This window comes from Aethalodelphis obliquidens, unplaced genomic scaffold, assembly GCF_003676395.1.
Source record: "Aethalodelphis obliquidens isolate GAN/ISIS:26980383/991018 unplaced genomic scaffold, ASM367639v1 scaffold4, whole genome shotgun sequence".
NCBI classification, from domain to species: domain Eukaryota; kingdom Metazoa; phylum Chordata; class Mammalia; order Artiodactyla; family Delphinidae; genus Aethalodelphis; species Aethalodelphis obliquidens.
The window spans coordinates 4,220,264-4,240,374 of NW_020837948.1; the positions used below are offsets into that span (position 1 = coordinate 4,220,264).

Genomic DNA, 20,111 nt, shown 5'->3' on the forward strand with positions numbered 1-20,111 from the left:
CTCCCTCAGATTTGGCTCAAAATTAGGCAAGGAGAACTGCTGCTTTCAAAGAGCTCAGGGTGGGCTTTGGCAGGCTTCAGAATTACTTAAAGAACAAGGTTAAAAGATTCCTGGGCCTCATCCCCAGGAATTCTAAGTCAGTAAGTCTGCAACAGGGCCTGGAAATCATAGTTATAGCATGCACCCAAGGTCACTCTGATAGAGGTGGCTGAGGAGCACACCTTGACGACTCTTGGCTTAGAGAAGATGCCCTCTAGATTGTTGTGCCCTGCCTTCTGGATCCAGCACACCCTCTGGTTCCAACGCACTCTAAGCTCACGCTTGGTGCACAGCTTTGCTGAGCGACACTGCTATGCTAGGCAAGCCCACCTGTGGGGCTCAGTGTGACACACCCCTGATTTCTCTTTATTCTGTTAGAACGATTACAGGAAGTTATCTATGCAATGCAAGGATTTTGTGGTGGGCGTGCTGGACCTGTGCCGAGACACAGAAGAGGTGGAAGCGATTTTAAATGGTGATGTGAACTTCCAAGTCTGGTCCGACCACCACCGTCCAAGTCTGAGCCGGATCAAACTCGCCATTAAATACGAAGTCAAGAAGGTAAGCTTCCCCACCGCTCCCGGCCTTCCCAGCTCCAGGGCTGTTGGCCTACCTTTGTGTTCATGCTTGTTTTCTGTTCCCACAAGGGGATGGTAACAACACTGAGTACCCGACTTGCCTCTAGACAGAACTTCCAGACCTGCAGGACTGCTCAGAGCTCCTTTCTTCACCCCCAGCCCACCAGGAGAGAGAGGTGAATCATGACAGTTACTCCGTGAACAGGCTTCAAGCCTGGAGAACAATAGAGCAGATTCTCAACCTCCAAGCCACTAGCAAGGACAAGATTACAGTGAACGCTCCCATCAGCTAGCAGGCCGATTCCCAAGCTTTCATGAAAAACATATCACTCAGCTCTGTGAACGGCATTTATTGAGCTTTCCCTGTGTGCCTGGGGACTTGTGTAGAAAATGTCTTAGTGTAGAGGATTTGTGGGATCCACGGTTCTGGGAGGCTCAGAGGAATTTCACTCTCAAGGCTTATGAAAAGCTTTAATAGGAAGCATGACTAGACTTTCAAAAGAGTAAGTCCCAGCTCCTCAATCAACCTCAAGGTGTCTTTAATGGCCACCAGCACCCAGTAGCCCTCACACCCACAGTGGCTGGTCAGACTGAGTCCCTAAGGAGCAAAATTCAATTAGGGTTCCACTTTGGATATACTCTGGATTCTTTAGAATCTGCTCTTATGTTAGACGACATCATTCATCCTGATGAAAACTGCAGAGCTCCAAAGACCCATATGCTTAAATACCAATGTGCTTTCCACATAAGCAAGATGGCTGATCAGTCTTCAAGGGCTTGGTTTTTTTTTTCCAGCTCTTTTACAGGGTGACTACTGGGGGGGATTTCCAATGCCCCCAAATTGGCCTCTTGGCATTTCTCCTCTTGTCTGATTATCTTAATTTGTGTAGGATGAACCATCCTTCAAGAAACCATGTATATCTGTGGTATTCATCTAGAGAGAGCTTCCAAGTTTGATAAAAATCTTCCTGTCCTTTTAATAATAATCAAAACTTCTAGGAAAAAGAGCTTTTTTCAAAGACTCTGAGTCCTGAAGATAAAATTGATAAATCATGGGAAATGTGGCCTTAGATTAATCTTCAGAAGCATAGAATTACAGGAAGGGAGGAGTCAGGCTGCAGTTTCAAGTATGTACAATCCTATTTACTTAGTGTAGGGAAACTCACTTTTTAGCTTATCTCAAGGGCTCACTGAGGCGCTTCAGCAAAGCACAGCAATCCCTTCCTAAAGGTGCTGAGATATCCATGATCTTGGGGTTCAAAGAAACCCTGCGGAAGAGACTGCTTGGTAATGAATGGTAACAAGCCTGAGTTTCTAGCATTTCCTTCCTTCCCCAAGCCACAGTATTCTCCTGCTTCCCAACACAGGGTGAAAGGTGAAGATGTATTTGACACCCCAAAGAAAAGACAATGTTTGGCATTTGCAGATTTACGTTCACAGTTTTGGCTATTCACAAGCAATTCCAACAGCCCATGAAAATGCAAGCATTCACCATTTTTCTGAAACATAAATCCAACTGAGCAACACAGTCACTGAGGGCAAATCACTGAGCAAGTCCAGAGTTTGGCTACCACTTCAGAGCCTATATGTTCCTTCTCATTGTCAACTACCAAGTACAAAACAGCCCTGGTGATGGATGAGAAGAAAAAGTGAAAACACTCTATGAACATGACAGTTTTGGTCAGAAGAAAGAGGTTTTGTGAGGGAAATTATTTACTCTAGTGGTATTTGCTAATTAGGAGAATCATAAAGGTCTCAAGAAACACTCATCATGAATGTCAAGTGTCTGCTGCAATCCATAGGTAGGAAGATGATAAATGACCTGCATAAAATGTCAGCCTTGCTCATTTCAAAAATCTCCAATAGGTAATTCTCTCAAACCACATATGCCATCATAGAGAGCAGACTCACAGTTTTCCTTGACATTTATTCTATCGTGAATTACCAGCGAAAATACATAATATTTTAAAATCTTATTGATATTATAATGAGATTTCATTTTTAATTTATGAACTTTAGAATGCTTGCATGGGCACAATCTAACCCTGGGTCTTTTAATTATGAAACAACTAGCACCAAGGCTTATTTACACCTGACATATATATGTGTCATAAGGCTGGAATATAAAGCCATAAAAAAATTCCTAAGTCTCTGCCACATATCAAATCAAACCATTAATTCAGTGATTAAAACAAACTAGTTGTTCTTGGTAGTTCCATGAGCTGCTAATAGGTGGCCTTAAAAGAAGTTTTTGTGTTCAAATAAATTTAGAGACCTTGAGTTAAGCAGAGTCAAAAAGGTTTCTTTGCTTAAAGACATTACAGAACCTTGATCATGCATTGCTACTGTAAAAGAAGAAGGGTACAATGTGTATTACTTGACCACAGAACTCCCTTTCTCATGGAGCATCTGGTAAAACTAGTTTTCCATGTAACAGTATTTGGGAAACTCTAATACAGAATCAGCCTTTATATTTATGAAATGCATAGATCTGAGTGAAATGGGTGCCACTCTGTGGCTGGCACTGCACCCAAGATCATGTCCTTCATTTGAATGTCTGCCTCTCTTCGGGCATCACCCTCATGTCTGGTCCTCTGACTGCCTCAGCCATAATGTCAGTCTCTGTTACATAAAGACAATTACCCCACCATGGCACGAGGGACCACCTGGTAAAGAGGAAGGAATGATGAAGGGGATGTCAGGAGATGTCTAGCATGATTCTTACATTTAATGACCACATGGTCTTGGATAAGTCTTTGAAGCTCTATGGGCCTCATTCCCCTTCTGAAAAATAGGCATATATGCTTTTGCTTCACAGGGTTTCTGTGAACTTTCAAATGAACTGATATGAGGGTAAATGCTTTGGAAACTGAAAAGGTCTCTACAGCTCCATAGGAAAGCATCATCACTGTCATTCAGTAATGCTATGCTCCCCCTTCCTTGGGACTAGACGGGTCCTTTTATCCCCAGAGATATTCCCTAGCTTGTCCTTTGTTATCTTCCCAGAGAATGCTAGAAATGTCCCCCTGGGTAAGGACATCATCCCTATAGCCTAAAACTCCTCCCCCAAAGACCAAAAGGCCTTGTGAGGATATGGCTGTTCTCCATGACTTCTGCCTTAATTAATAGGGTGACTCAGCCTTCCCACTGTGTTTGGAAGGCAGTGTTGGAGAAGTGGCTAAGAAGGTACCCTTAAAAGTTAATCACGGTCCAACCACTTATTAATGGGGTCACTTAAGCAAGTCACTTAGCCTCTCTGTGTCTCACTTCCCTCATCTATAAAGCTTGGTTAATAATGCCTACTTTATTGAATTGTTGTAAGAATCAAATGGAATAAAGCATGTGTGCCTCAAATAGCTCCAGGCCTCACCAGCCTGTGGGTATAAATGAGGCAGTATTAATACACACATTGCACTGGCTTAGAGTCAGTGTTCACATTACTTAAGACATTTCTGTTATCCACCTCAGTCCCCCTAAGCCTTTACAGGCCACAGTCCCTTCAGAAGCCAAGCATGCCTCATGAAGAAGCAAGGATGCTTCTTCCCCATACTGAGTCACAGCTCAGCCCAGAAGCAACTCTACCTATGCTTCACAGATAAAGAAAACAATCCCTCCAGCTTTGGCCCTACAGCCCCAGTATATATACAGGCCTTGGTCTTCTCCCCCAGGGCCAACCTGAGTGACAGACACCTTGCAGACTCCTCCATTTCTAGCTCTGTCTCCAGGGAACATGCATAAATATCCTTCTTAAAGACTCTCCCCTCCCCCTGCATATCAACTCTAAATAAACACTTGGGGACTCTGAGTCACACCAACTGGGAAGGCCTAACCAGTCTGTGATCCATTCAGGTTCAGCTGGCCCAGTCTGCACCCATAAAGGAAGATCAGTGCAGTGTCTGGCACAAGGTCATTGCTGACTGACTGCTTACAGAGACAAGATGCTTCATGCCCTTTTCAACTTGTCTAACTGAAGGCTCACCTCGGAGCCCTTCACTCTCATCCCTTCCTCTCTCTCCTCGTTATCGCTTCTTCATTCCTAGGCTTACAGTGAGGCTATTTTCCTTTCTCTCCCCTATGTCATCTCTTCCTCCTTCCTGACTTCAGGTTGGCCTTAATGGGGATTAGGTGCATCTCCATTCACTGAAAGAACTTTGTGGGCGTGTGTCCTCCAGGTTCAAAGCGCCAAAGGAGAGTGAGACCTGGAAGGTCCTATTTGCTACAATAGAAGCCTTAACTCCACCTGTAGAGAAGATGGAGGCCCCTCTGGACATAATTAAGCCAAGGTCTGCTACCAAAAAACATGCGAACACATGAATATTTTGTCCAAAATTATATCACTGTCATTGCAGAAAGCATGTCCATTATTAGTCAATGTCACCAATAAGGGTGGTTAGTTTAATCTGACAAGTTGTTGTAGCCATGGCCTGTAAGCCCTACAGTCACTGATCAGCCTGCAGGGGATCCTGAGGAAAGTAAGACACAGTCTTGCCCTCAGAGAGCCATCAGTGTGGTGGGTAAGGTGCAGACAGACAGGCTCTGACCACAGCAGCAACAGCCTCTGCACTTTGCTAGCTGAGCAAAGCAGAGTTCACAGCAGTTGCCTCTTTCAGACTCCAGGTGGCCCCCAGTTCTAGCGTCTTGACATGTGGCTTGATTTGGAGGATGCAATTATGGTACCAGCTATCTTTCCTTCCAGCTGATGAGACCCACCCACTCTCCTCAAGAAGCAGCACCACTCAGCAGAGCCTTCCAGATCCCAGAATTTCAGAGGTGCCCTTTCCTGACTCTGCCAAGCTCCTGGGTGATTCCTGGACCAGAAAGCTAGTATCACATGACATAAAGACCTGGGACAAGACCATGGGAGGGGGAAGGATGCAGGCGGAACCCTCACTAGCCCTACTTAGTAACACAGTTCCCTTTTTCTTCACACTGCTGTACTCAGGAAATAATATCCCCTGTGATTTTCATTCACTGGCTGACTCATCATTTAACTAACATTCACTGATGTCTACTACATCACCAGCTCTGTGTTCAGCACTGGAGAGACTGAGAAGACCCAGGCCTTGTCCTTGAGGGGGGTTCATGTAGCACTGGAGAGAGATGTGTGAACACAGGGTCACAATCCTGTCTGAGCAAGGCAAACAGGAATGGGAAGGGGGCAGCACGGGGGTCAGAGGAAGCACTGACCAGCTCAGTCTAGACCTCAGGAAATGTTTCCCAGAAGTGGAAATGCTTGAGGTAGGGCTTAAAGGATGAGAGGTTCTGGAAGGGATGGCAATTTAGGTAGAGAGAGGTTAAAGTTAAAAAGCCACAGATATCTTAGGAAGAGTGGCACGTTTATGAAAGGAACATGTTTAGAGGGGGATGTGGCTGAGGCTGTGCTATTGTGGGAAAGAAACAAACTGGAGAGTTTGTCAGCAGCAGATCCTTGAGGGTATCATATGCCACGCACAAGGAACTTGGACTTTATCCTGCCAGCACTATCCTATAGAATTTTCTATGATGATGGAAATGTTCTGTTTTCTACCGTCTAATATGGTAGCCACTAGCCTCATATGGTTAATTAGCACTTGAAATGCAGTTAATGTAATTATGAATCTGAATTCTTAATTTTTTAATTAATTAAAATTTCAATAGGCACATGTGGCCAGTGGTTACTAAACTGGACAGTATGACTATATATCCTCACTCATGCATTTAACAAGCTTTCTCTGAGTGACTACAAAGTATGCTGTGCTAATCACTGGGGATGTGGTAGTGAATAAAAATGACGTGATATGAACCATGGTGGGGAAGATGGATATTAATCAGAACATCACACCAATAAATTGTAATGTTCCAACTGAAGTCAGTGTTATGAAGCAGAAAAACATGGTATTACAACTTCTAAAGGCAGATATGACCTAATTGGGGAGGTCAATAAAGGCTTCTCAGAAGAACTCAATGCTTGCTCTGAGAAAAGTTAGCCAGAGGTGGGGAGGGCATTTCTGGCAGGAAAACACATGTTCAAAGCTGTACAAAGGCCCTGTGGTGAGAAGAAATACAGCCTATAAGAGGAACTGAAAGAATGTGAATGTGGCAGAGTCAGAAGGCATGAGGAAGAGTGGGGTGTGGGATGAGTCTACAGAGGCACACAGGAACCAGAGGCTTGCAGACCATGCTGAAGGATTTTGGTTTTGTTCTTTTTTAAGGAACACTAGGAAGCCATCAGAGGAATTTAATCAGGGGTGGTTTTCTCAGGATAGAAAGCCTCTGAGAAAGGCTGAAAAGCAAAAAGGGTGGGTATGGGGCTTCCCTGGTGGCGCAGTGGTTGAGAGTCCGCCTGCCGATGCAGGGGACACGGGTTCGTGCCCTGGTCCAGGAAGATACCACATGCCGCGGAGCGGCTGGGCCCATGAGCCATGGCCGCTGAGCCTGCGCGTCCGGAGCCTGTGCTCCGCAACAGGAGAGGGCACAATAGTGAGAGGCCTGCGTACCGGAAAAAAAAAAAAAAAAAAAAGGGTCGGTATGGATGCAGCAATATTGTTGAGCAAAAGGGACAGACTATTAATCAAGACAGGTGAAGTTATGCTGCGTTAACAAGCAAAACCAAAGTTGTATTGGCTTTTAACACACACACACACACAAAAACGTTTATTTATTGCTCATCCTATTTCCATCTTGCAACAGAATTCAGAGGAATTCACTCAGGAACCCAGGCTGATAGAAATGCCACCATCTCAAATGTTTCCACCCTGCCAAAGGGAAATCCAGCCCTGGAGAGTCTCACATCAGCAATTAAATGCTTTCACCTGGAACTGACACACATTGTTTCTACTTACAACTCACTGTCAACAATTAGTCACATCACCCACCCCACCACAAAAGGGGCCAGGAAGTGCTGAATAATCCTGCCACGTGTTTGAAAGGAGACAAAAAAATGGAGCTATTTGGTAAATAGCACTAATGACCACCAACAGGAAAAAAAGTTGAGGAAATTAATATTAAAAGCATCAACGTCTCTATAAATCGGAAGCAGAATCACCCTCTGAGGTAGAAGGCAGCCTGAAAAAATTTTCTTTAAAAAGGTTTGAGAAAAATTCTGTGGGAGATGGGAGGAGAGAGAGCTGAACAGTAGACCCAATAGCCCAGCCAATACTAGAGACTGTAAATTCTTTGCAACAGCCTGTGCTCTTAACAAAAATGGAAAATCTCTACAAAAAATGGTAACATACGAAGTCAGTGTCCTCCATGAACCTCAATTCCCTGCTGTGAACTTCATTTCAAGATTCCTTCATAGAGATGGAGCCCAGAAGTGCACAAAATGTGCCCACAGAGGAGAATACCAAGGAGGGAGGGGCAACCTTAGAGGGGAGGGGTGTGGGGGGAACATTCCCCCAGCATCACCACCCTGTCTAAAGCTGGGCCAGGGCCTCTAACAACAGCATAAGTCTGTTTGTTCTTTCCTCCAAAAATCACCATCTTGTGCACATTTGACAGTCATGCCGTAAGTTGGCCCGTTTTTCTACCTGGAAAAACTCCCATAAGAAGAAAACAGAACGTGTTGTGTAGCAGTTTATAGTGTCATGGCCAGGAGCATGCCGGCTCACACTCTCCACTTACTAATATGTGGCTTTATTAACCTGTCTCAAATTACTTAACCTGCTGGCCTGCAGGAGCCCCTTGGATAAGGCAGATGCTACTCCAACCCTCAAAAGCCTCCTGGCCTAAATCTGTGCTAAGAGAGACAATGAGGCTCAGCAGTAGATGCACAACTGGCTGAAACCCCTCACCCTAGTGTGGTGACCACAGGTAGGGACACTAGAGACAGCAGCTGACCTCTACTGGGGTTCTGTTTCATTTCCTCCGCCTGCAGAGAGCACAGGGCCAGCGAGCAAAGGTAATGTGGGGACACTGGGGCTTTCTAGAGGACGCCTGAGAGGCCAATCAGACGCTCACATGCTCTGAGCAGACATTCTCCCACTGTGTTTTCCTGCTGAGGCATCATTTCAACAGATGCTCAGAGTTAAGAAGACCAGAGCTGTCACAAACACAGTCTGGCTGGTCAGGCACTACCCCAAACTGTGCTGCAGGAGGTCCAGGAGCTGCCAAACGCTGCTGGAATCCATCGGTATTGAAAGCATCAATCAGTGTCCTCTTCGGGGATTCCTCTCAGCACTTTCGTGGCCCCAGCTGGCACAAAAATGACCAACGTCCATTAATCTCTTGGCTCAGAGCGGCTATCTTTTGCCTAGGAAAAGTAGTCTTGTTTTTCTCAAGCAACAATCCTAAGAAGAACTAACGCAAGTATGTATGTACCCCTTTTCTGCCTGGAAAAACTCTCAGGAGAAGAAAAATAAAACCTGTTGGGCAGCAGCGTACTGTTATGGCTGGAAACCTGACTACACATGTGCAAATCCCAAGTCCTTCATTTACTAGATAGGTGGCTTTAGATAAGTTATTTCATCTCTGGGGCTCAGTTTTCTTATCTGTACGGTGGGGACAAACAATAGTACCTAATAAATGACAATCAATGTTTATTAACACATAATGTAGCTAGAACACAGTTAGTGCATAATGCTAGCTAATGGAAACTATATGCCATGTTGGTTTCACAAGCAGAAACTACCCTTAAGACAAAACCAGCCTTTTTCAACCTCAGCACTGTTGACATTTGGGGCCAGATAATTCTTTGCTGTGGGCACTGTCCTGTGCATTAGAGGATATTTAGCAACATCCCTGGCCTCTACCTACTAGGTGTCAGTAGCACCCTCCTCACAAGTTTTGTCAACCGAAAATGTCTCCAAGACACGGTCTCTAATGTCTCCACAGGAAGACGTGGAAACAAAATCATTCCCTGTTGAGAACCTCTGGGATAGTTTTCAGGATCTAGGCTATAACCCCTTAACTGGAAACCACTGAGGACAGGGATTGTAGTTCCCCAAGGATGCACTGCATCTGTCTAGACCAAACCCAACGTTAGATCGAAATCAAACTCAATGTATCTCCCTAGAACAAATTAAGTTCTCATACTTAGCTACATAAAGGAAACCACTTGGGAGCTTTGTAAAAAAAAAAAAAAAAAAAAATGTCAGTACCCTACCCACAGAGCTTCTAATCCAATTCTCCTGTGTGGGAGCCCAGGGACTGTGTTTTTAAAAGGCTCTCTAATGATTCTAAATTTTGTAAAGACTGAGTTCCTGGCCGGTGGGACCTCTCCTCATTCATCCTGGTCTCTGAAGACTGAGAAATAGTACTCACCCAACACATCATGTGCAGTCTCCATGGTGAGCAAATGAATAGACAGATGGGTGTAAAATGTGAAGCCATAGGCTTTAATGTACTCCAAACATCTGTAATTCCCCTCACGATCAAAAATCCACATAACAGAATTCAGATGATGTCCCAGGCTGGCCTGAGAGTATGGGGCCATCATCTCCATGCCCTCCATTGCCGACCTGTGTATCCTTTTGGGGTTGTAACTCTGGAAAAGAGCTCTTCCTATGCAGAGATGCCGTTAACAGTGGTTCTGGTCTGGCAGTCTTAGGGATGGAGGAGAGCAGCAGGTGGCTCTCAGGATGGCCCCACACGGCAGGGAGAGGCAATGGGGCCTCTGTCCTCCACAGTGGAGTTCAGCTGAGTGTTCCACAGTGAGTCTCAGGAGTGCTCCTCCACTCACTGGCCTGAGTTGCTGACCTGCCCACCCCCCACCCCCCCGCCTGGCTCAGCTTTAAGAGGGAAAAGCAGAGCATCTGATGCCTCCTCTCTGCCCTTCCTCAGGCCTGCTGTTGAATCATCTGACACAATTTTCTCTAAAGAGCAAATACTACTGCACATTTGCAAAAGAGATTTCACTTCCTCAAAGTCCGCACAACCAGACAAAATAACTACTGCCTTTTTGGTTATTCTGCTGCCTTCTGTTCAGCTCTTTGAATATATAAATATTTGCATGGAAGGATAATCCTTTAAAGCATTTTTCTTCTTCTCGGTTATCATGTTTCCTAAGCTGTGTAGCCTTAGTTTACCTATCCTTATATCCATCATGTGATGCATTTGTTAAGGTATTCAGAGGCTGATTATTATTACATTCCGAGTTAGGGACTAACAGGAAGAGAGGAATTTGAGGAGCATTCAACAAAGGAACATAAGTCGCCACTGCCTCCAAGAAATAGACGCAAACCAAATGCAGTTACCAGCCCAAAGTGGAAAGAACAAGAGTCATTTTCAAATTGTCACTTTTATCCCAGTCAAACAGATCTTAGAAATTACAGTCCCCCCAGCCCAAGGACCTGTAACTAACTCCAGCAATTAAGCTAAAGACCAACTACACATTTCCGTCTTATTATTTCTGTACTAAATGCTCATATATGGATTCAGAGTGTTAACAAGCATTTAATCTTTTATATATTCCTCCCATTATGTACCATAATGCATTATTCTTTTATTAACATTCATCTGCCTAAGGTCACCTACAAATTTCTTGATGGAAGGGGAGTCTTGTAAGTGTAATTGTGGATGAAAACCTTTGCTTAATAGAGATGCTTTAATTTATATAATCCAAGCCATAGTCCTGTCTTGCCTGGATTACTACAGTAGCCTCCAACTGATCCATCTGCCTCCGACCTCACCCTCCCCTCCTCCTCACCAACACGCACAAGCAACCGTCAGAGAACTTTCTGAAATAGTCAGATCACATCAGCCTCCCACTTAAACCTTCCATCTAAAAGTGAACAAGAAAGGCACAGTCCCTGACTCCAGGGAGTTCTGAGGCTCGTGATCATCACTTCCAGAAGCAGAGCTGGAGACAAGGGTCCTTGTGCAAGTGAGTGAGAAGCCTGCAATGAAGGGGCAGAAGCAGGACGAGGCAGGAGAAGCTAAGCTAAGGCGTGGTTTCAGTGCAGCCCCACTGAGTAGCATGGCAGACGTGTTGCCCTGTGACTCCCTCCCTCATCAGCCACTGTCTATCCCAGTGCCCTCTTCTGTAGCAAATATCATTTGTCATTCGTCTACTTGTTTATTGTCTATTTCCCTCAACACAGTAAGCTCTGTGGTGGTAGCTCACCACTGTATTCCTAGCCTAGAGCAGACCCAGGCAAGCAGAAGATACTCAAAAATATTTACTGAATAAATGATTGACTGAGTGAATGAATGTACCATACCTGAGTTTTCCTCCAGTTTTCATTTTTCTCAAATTCAACAAAATCCCACGTTCAAGGTGAGATGCATTCCTAAAAGCTGTTGAGGAAACTCAGGGTTCTCTTGAGAAACAAAATGAGATAAATAGGAAATGAGTCCATGATGAGCTACTAGACATTAGGCATGGTTTGTCTCATTCTTAAAGTCCTACAACTACTGGCACAGAGTCCACGGAAACTCAGATCGTAACTAATAGCCTTATTTTATTTAAAACTAAAGGTCATTTAAATACAAAATACCATTGTTTAATAAAATCAGTAGCAATTTGGCCAGCAAGTTGCATCCTGAAGAAATTACAAATCAATTAATCTTTTTTTTTTTTTTTTTTTTTTTGCGGTACGCGGGCCTCTCACCGCTGTGGCCTCTCCCGTTGCGGAGCACAGGCTCCAGACGCGCAGGCCCAGCGGCCATGGCCCACGGGCCCAGCCACTCTGCGGCACGTGGGATCTTCCTGGACTGCGGCACGAACCCGCGTCCCCTGCATCGGCAGGCAGACTCTCAACCACTGCGCCACCAGGGAAGCCCCAATTAATCTTTTTATATGTATTACTCCAAAATAAAACCATTGGATACATCATCATCTGACTGCTTTGCTTGCTTCCCCTCTGATAGGTGTTAGCTCTTCCTGAACAGGCCGACTTGCAAGCTTGAAGGAGAGAATAATCATGTGACACCTATTATCAGCTAAATCTGTAGATTAAAAGACCTAGCCCCTAGAAGATGTGGTACATATACAATGCAATATTACTCAGCCATAAAAAGGAACGAAATTGGGTCATTTGTAGAGACGTGTATGGATCTAGAGACTGTCATACTGAGTGAAGTAAGTCAAAAAGAGAAAAACAAATATCGTATATTAACACATATATGTGGAACCTAGAAAAATGGTACAGATAAACCTGTTGGCAGGGCAGAAATAGACACAGATGTAGAGAACAAACGTATAGCCACCAAGCGGGGAAAGTGGCGGGGGGGGGGGGGCGCCTGTGATGAATTGGGAGATTCGGACTGACATATATACACTAATATGTATAAAATGGATAACTAATAAGAACCTCCTATAAAAAAAATTTTTAATAAATAAATAAAATAAAAGACCTAGCCCCTGCCATCAGAAGCTTACATCCTAAAGGGCTACACACTTCTGACTCCAGCCCTCTGTCTAACAAGGAAAGGAAAGATTAATTTAGACAAAAAATGATGTTGGAAACCCTCAGGGAGGCAGAATAGGTAGCTTCTGAGTCAGACCTTGAAAGGTGGGTCAGAATGCCAAAGAAAAGGGGATTCCAGATGGAGAAAACAGTGGGGCAAAGCACAAAGCTGTGATAATGTTTGGAGAATCAGAGGTGGTCAGGGTAAGGACACATGGGAAGAAAGGCTGGGGTGAAGGGGACAAAAATGAGTGGGGTGGGGGGCGTTGTTCAGGAGACTGGGCTTGAAGGAAATACGACCTGCTGGGGAAGCAGGGCCAGCTCTGATGGGCTGTGAAGAAGCCATGCTGAAGTGTTCCGCCTTCATTCCGTAACAGAAAGGGAATGCTTGAGTTGTCTTTGCAGTTTACCTTGATAATTTTACTTATTGTACACATAGCATTTTAACAATAAGAAAAATATTTAAAAGGAAAGGAATAGACTACATTCATATGCCTCATATGTCAGTTGCTTTCATTTGTTTAACATTCTTCCCATTCTTTCCCATAGTAGGCATGTATTTATAATACATACTTATAGGGTAACTAATTTTGTGGTTGGATTTACCAAGCATTACAAAGTAAACAGTTTCCTATAATTATCATGTTTATGCCAGCATAACATTAATGTACCATTGTTTATATCTTCTCTACTGGTAAACATTCACTTTTTTTTTAACATCTTTATTGGAGTATAATTGCTTTACAATGGTGTGTTAGTTTCTGCTATAACAAAGTGGATCAGCTATACACATACAGATATCCCCATATCCCCTCCCTCTTGAGCCTCCCTCCCACCCTCCCTACCCCACCCCTCCAGGCGGCCACAAAGCACCCAGCTGGTCTCCCTGTGCCGTGCGGCTGCTTCCCACCAGCTACACATTCACTTGTCATTATTTATATTTTACTATCATCTCCATACATGTCACTTGCTTTCCTTCTTTTCTGTTATTTCCTAAAATTGGATTTCTGACAGTGAGGCTACCAGGTCAAAGGACATAAATATTTGTGAAACACACTGAAAAATTATTTTCCCAAAGGGCAATACTATTTCTCAATGTCAACAGTATTATACAACTAAACTGGTTTCATCAATACTTTGCAAGCATGAAGTATTATTGGGATTTTTTCTTCTAATTTAAGAGATGTAAAATACTATCCTATGCAAATTTTTAAATTCATTCCCCTGGTCACTAGGCAGATAAGCATTTCCTATGTGAATTCCCCCTGCCCACAGCCACTCACTACACCACACCACCAATATCCTTTAGCATTTCCATACTGGACCCTTCATCTTCTCCGTGTTGACGTGTATGGCTCTTGTGCAATACAGAAACTTTTACACATGTGTGGCCAAGTCAATGGTATGTCAGGACTGTAGGTAGCAAGATGTGATGGTGTATACGAGACGGGGACTACCTAAGATGCTTTTAGATGAACCAGGAGGAGGTGATGAGGGCCTAAATAAAGTAAGGTGGTAGCTATGACCAAGAAAGGAAGGAATCTCTGTAACTGCTGTTTTGGAGGTAAAAAACAGGACTTTGTAACCCAGGGCACAAGTTTAACTTAGAAGCTTCTGTGGGAGTCTGGCCTGCCATAGGACAAATTGCTTTACTCAGATTCTAAGTTGCCCTAACAGAGATTTCATGTAGGTGAGGGATGAAATTGGAGGCTATTTAGGAGCTTGGAGGACTTTGCAGTAGGATGGGGTACCTCAGAGCCCTGGGCCCACATGGATGGAGGGAAGGACTGGGCAGAGGACAGGGAAAAAAGAATCAGGACCCAGAAGGCAAGGAGAGAAGATGCTCAGAAAGAAGGCACGTAGAGGGCTTCCCTGGTGGCGCAGTGCTTGAGAGTCTGCCTGCTGATGCAGGGGACGCAGGTTCGTGCCCCGGTCCGGGAAGATCCCACATGACGCGGAGCGGCTGGGCCCATGAGCCATGGCCGCTGAGCCTGTGCGTCCCGAGCCTGTGCGTCCCGAGCCTGTGCTCCGCAATGGGAGAGGCCACAACAGTGAGAGGCCCACGTACCACAGAAAAAAAAAAAAAAAGGGCACGTAGAGTAGCTCTGTGGCATTGAGTGCCAATCCTGTTCCCACTTGTCATTTGCATGCTGCATACTCACAGAAGCCTCAGTCATGTTTTCCCCATTTAAATGATGAAGGAACCAAGGCCCAGAGAGGGAGAGTAAGTCACTGAAAATTAGACAGCTGGTAAGAAGCAGGCAGGGACTTCAACTTACATGCCTGGTCCCAAAGCCTCTGTTCTTAACTACCACACTGTGCTGAGACCCACAGGGCTAAGACCGGCTCTCTCTGCCTAGGAGGTTACCAGTGGGATCCCCAAAGGGGAAGAGTGGGGAGCACTCTTAAACATTAAAAGAAATTTTTTAATGTTTGCTAATTTGGAAGCTGCTTTCAGTGACCATCAGCCTGGCATTTAGTAAAATTAAGACCCATTAGGGAGGATTTATAAAAACAAAATTCCAACAACCAAATCCATTAGCACTAGTTACAAATCCTTAACTGATAACAGACCACTGCCCAGTGAAAACCGACAGGGTGGGAGACATATACATTACATATACATATACGTATATGCAGTGTTCTATTATAATTGTATATTCGTAAACAGTGTACACATATCCTAAAGGTTCTTTACGTGGTTGTTAAAGACTTCTTCCTGAAATAATTGACTCCCTTCCAGATAATTAAAGAATGAATGTTTCTACTGAAAAACAGACCTTTCCACATGATGTGGAAAAAAACATTCTGTGTGGCGCAGTGGTTAGAATCATGAGCTGTGGAGTGAGACAGCCTGGGGTCACCCTGGCAAATCACTTAACCTTGCTCTTCCTTCATCTCTAAAGCAGGCGTAATAATACTTGCCTTATAAAGTTCCAGTACATAGTAAGTACTGTATAAATGTGGACTAGTATAGCACATTACAAATGTTATCTTTCAGGAGTTATCCTGATCTGTAGCAGGTACTAGTAATTAGGGAGCTGGCTACGTATTACCTGGTTGGCAGACAAGGCACAGCTCACTCCAAGTTGTTATACTCTATTACTAGAAAACAAATTATCTATTTCTAACCATAATCTGTTCTGTCAGAATTATTTTATTATATTACTAAAATTTTACATATAGTATTATACATGTATATACAATATTAAGTTATGTAATTAGTGAAGAAACAAGTATAACCAGTATGAATTTGCTTCATGACTCTCAGGGGTAAGAAATCTCACATCTTAACTTGGTATAGAAGAAACTCTGGAGTGAGAGTTCCTGGGTGGTTCACATCCTGGCTGTGTGATCTTAGACAAGTCATTTAGCCTGTCTATGCCTCAGTTTCCTCATTTGAAAAAAAAAGTTAATCATCGTATCTATGTCACAGGATTATTGTGAGGATTAAATTAATTACTTAAAAAATGTCTGGTGCATCATAAATGTTGGCTCTTATCATTTTTAAATTTTTCTAAATCATGTCAGATCTAACCCAGGGTCTCCTACACCCAGGTTGACAGGAAATCCTGCCTCAGTCAGTCTAGGGCATCCTCCTCTGTGTCTTATCACAGTCCTGAAGACTCACCTGTATACCCAAAGAGGGCTCTTAGCCTGTGCCCTTCTCTTTGCGGACACCTGATACCACTAAGACGCACTGATCACCTCCATCTGTCCACAAACCGTGGCTCCATCTTATTCATTCAACAGTTTGTTTTTTGAGCACTGTATCCCAATACTATAGCAGGTGCTGGGAATATAATAACAAAAACAAAACAGACAAGAATCCCTGCCCTCATGGAGCTGCCAGTGAAGCAAGATCTCTAGGTCAGACTGATGCCGGGACCCTCTCCTCAACTTCCATTAAAAAAGCCTCTTGGGGGCTTCCCTGGTGGCGCAGTGGTTGAGGGTCCGCCTGCTGATGCAGGGGACACAGGTTCGTGCCCCAGTCCGGGAAGATCCCACATGCTGCGAAGCGGCTAGGCCCATGAGCCATAGCCGCTGGGCCTGCGCGTCCAGAGCCTGCGCTCCGCAACGGGAGAGGCCACAACAGTGAGAGGCCCGCGTACTGCAAAAAAAAAAAAAAAAGCCTCTTGGCCACTGTCAATACTAGCACTCTGAAATTACCCCTATTGGGGGTCCTTCTACCTCCAGGGCAGACAGTTCAAGTAGAACCTGATGCCTACACCCCACAGAGAACTCCCAAAGCCCACTCCCCTCTCCTAGTCTCAGGAAGTATCTCTCCACCACCAGGTACCCTCCTCCCCTCTAGCCCTTCCCCTTCACTGGGCCTTGATCCGAAAATAAGGCCAGCATATGGTCTTCAAAGCCATCCCTAAAGCCCCCAGAAACTGTGAATTTCCCCCTGAGCTAGGACCACTTGGCTCACTAGAGCCCTCCTGGCCACCTCCTCTGGAGGTAGAAGGCAAAATTCCACTCATTCTCCCATGATGAGCCTTCAGCCAGGAAAACAAGACAGGCTCGATTCTCCCAGGCAGGTTATATAGACACCCAGTGATACAGAGGGGGTCCCATTTATGATTCAGCAGGCGGTAGGCTACGCCTGGACTACAGACCTGTCAGAGGGAAGGAAGACACAGAACAGACTCGCAGATCGGACAAGGAGAAGAAATTTTGAGAAATCCATTGCAGCAGGGTTCAGGAGCCAGGCTTCAGATGGTCAGGGAGCCACAGGGAAGGTCAGGAACACAGGTGAGAGCACAGCTGTGATTAGGAGAGAGGCTTCTTCCTCAGAGAACGGAGAGGAGCAGAGGATGAGCATCAAGGCAGAGAAGAAGTGAGGACCAAGGAGAGACTGCTTGTCCAACACTCAGTGACCTGAGGATGAGAGTGCAAGAAAGATGGTGGATTCTGTAACCTCCCCTCCCCCATCTCCCCAAGAACAAGGAAGAGACATTATCTGGCTAGGAAGGATGGATTTCTGCTAAGAACTGAGCCTCCTTCAGCTGGACAAGAGGCCAGACCAATAGTGCCCACTATGCTTAGACAAACATCACATTTCTTCCCAAGTCTATCAGACTTTGGATAATCTAGCTCTTGCCTACTTCACATCCTGCCACTCTCCTCTTTGTTCATTTTGATCCAGCCCACTGGCAGCCTCATTCTTCCTGAAACACATCAAAGCCTTCCTTGACCACCCTGACCAAACAGAGGTCTTCCCTCTGCTTACCACTCTGTCCCTTCCTGTCCCTTTACCCAGGTCACCTGGCTTCCATTCTAGATTCTCAGACCTTAGGGTAGTGTCTTTGCTATACATTTGACATTACAGTGACTAGAAGCTATCCAAATTTGGTATGGAAAAAATGTAAAAAGTATTCTGCATAGCTCCAGGTGGCTTTGTAAATTAAATTAAACCCACAACTGGCCCAGGAACTTTCCCCATTATTGATCATTAACATTTAAAGAGGTTGCAAAATGAATCCTGGACATTATTTTCATTGTCTATTAGGCAGGTTCCATGAATCAGGTGGCCCTGGAGCCTTCTGAAACTGACGATGTAATTTAAATGACGTTGTTCTGCTCTTTGGTAAATGAGTGGACAGCAGGGGCGTAAGTGGGGGCAAATGTGTGTGCACATACAATCTACACTATGGGCATCTGGCCCATATATCTAAAAATGAAAGTCTATTACAACTCTCTCTAGCTCGCCAGGTACCTGCTTTTCCAAGTCATATTTAGTTTCCATCTTAGCATGAGGCAAGACCCCTTCAGAGGCTCCCATTTCCCATCACTCCCCAATGGTCCATTCACCCTGAGATACCTACACCTCTCCTGACACACCAGGCTCCAAGGCATCACTAATAATAACAACAACCATAATGTATTAAGTGCTTAATCTGTCCCCTTCACCATGTGAAGTGTTTTGAATGCATTCATTCCATGTAAACCATCAGTACTGCCATCCCCATTTACAGATGAAACAGATTCAGCTCAGAGGCAGAGGTGAGATTTAAATCGAGATCTATCTAATTCCCGAGCCCAAACTCTTTGCAACTGCTTCTCTTCAACATGCCCTTCCTGACTCTCTCAGTGGCCTGGTTATAGCCTTCATGGCTCAGCTCAAGAATCTTTCCTCCAGGAAGCCTTTTCTCACTATCCCTCCATATCCCCTCTTGGGCTGCTATATCATGGCATGCATGGCTAACCCCTGTTATGGCACTGATTGAGCTACACTGAATTTGCCTGCTTACCTGTCTGTTTCCCTAAGTAGACTTTGAGGGTCATGAGAGCAATACTGAGAGACATTATTTGCAAACTTTGTTTTCCTGCTATCTGGCTCAGTAGGTATTTTCTGGATGGATGGATGGATGAACATAAATTTATGTATACGTAGGTGTAACCTTAAATATATCATGATAACTTATGAGACTCAGTTTCCACTTCTAAAGAATATGAACATGCTTAAAGAGATTTTATTTGCCAGAGGTTGATAAAAACCAGCATTCAAAGTACGACCAAAATTAACTCAACCTATCAAGAAATTTTCTATATATATATATATATCACTAGCCCCTGAATGACAAAGGAGACGTCTGTCTCTTCAAATACCAAACATATTGTCAAGGGGACCTTTGCATTGGTTGCTGAATATTCATACCCCTCATTTGGCATCTAAGAACACAGAGCCAGCGGTCACCTGCCTGACCAGAATGTGCCTTCACCAGAAATTAACGCTGCATGTTTCCCAGTGTTTGGGGTGTGATGGATTTCCACATTTCCGAGAGAAGGGAAAGGACCAACTGAGGATGTTCAGGCTGGAAGCCTTGTGTGACAGCAGGCACCAAGAGAAAAGAACCCAACATTTACTAATTATCTAGCTAAGGTATGTGCCCGGCTTTTTGTCTACGTACCAATGTCCTTTAAAGTATCAGAGGACAGAAAGAAGCAGTATGACATATGGGATTAGGAGACACCCTTTAAAAGTTCTCTGTGTGCTCTAGATGGGAACAATTACGTTGGTTGTTGGGGAGGGGTGCTCATAACAGACACACCCTATTGTCTGCACAGGGCCCAGAGCCACATGGAAGAGCACTTGAACACTGTCTACACGGGACTTAACTTTGTTGGTCAGGTCGGTGCCAGAAGGTGGAAGAGCAGGAAATAA

At 44.5% G+C, this 20,111-nt stretch overlaps 1 protein-coding gene and 1 long non-coding RNA gene across 2 annotated transcripts in view; one reads left to right on the forward strand and one right to left on the reverse strand.

Annotated features, from left to right (window-relative positions):
• The first annotated feature begins 438 nt into the window (after positions 1 to 438).
• Positions 439 to 20,111, forward strand: part of LOC113614908 (short transient receptor potential channel 7) — an 81,298-nt gene continuing 61,625 nt past the window's right edge. Inside the window, exon 1 of the mRNA XM_027096769.1 lies at positions 439 to 600. Coding sequence (XP_026952570.1) covers positions 439 to 600 — 162 coding nt within the window. The remainder of the gene's footprint in view (positions 601 to 20,111) is intronic.
• The window catches only part of LOC113614942 (uncharacterized), a 39,814-nt gene continuing 31,464 nt past the window's right edge, over positions 11,762 to 20,111 (reverse strand). The window contains exon 3 of the long non-coding RNA XR_003430786.1: positions 11,762 to 11,854. This is a non-coding gene — a long non-coding RNA (uncharacterized LOC113614942). The remainder of the gene's footprint in view (positions 11,855 to 20,111) is intronic.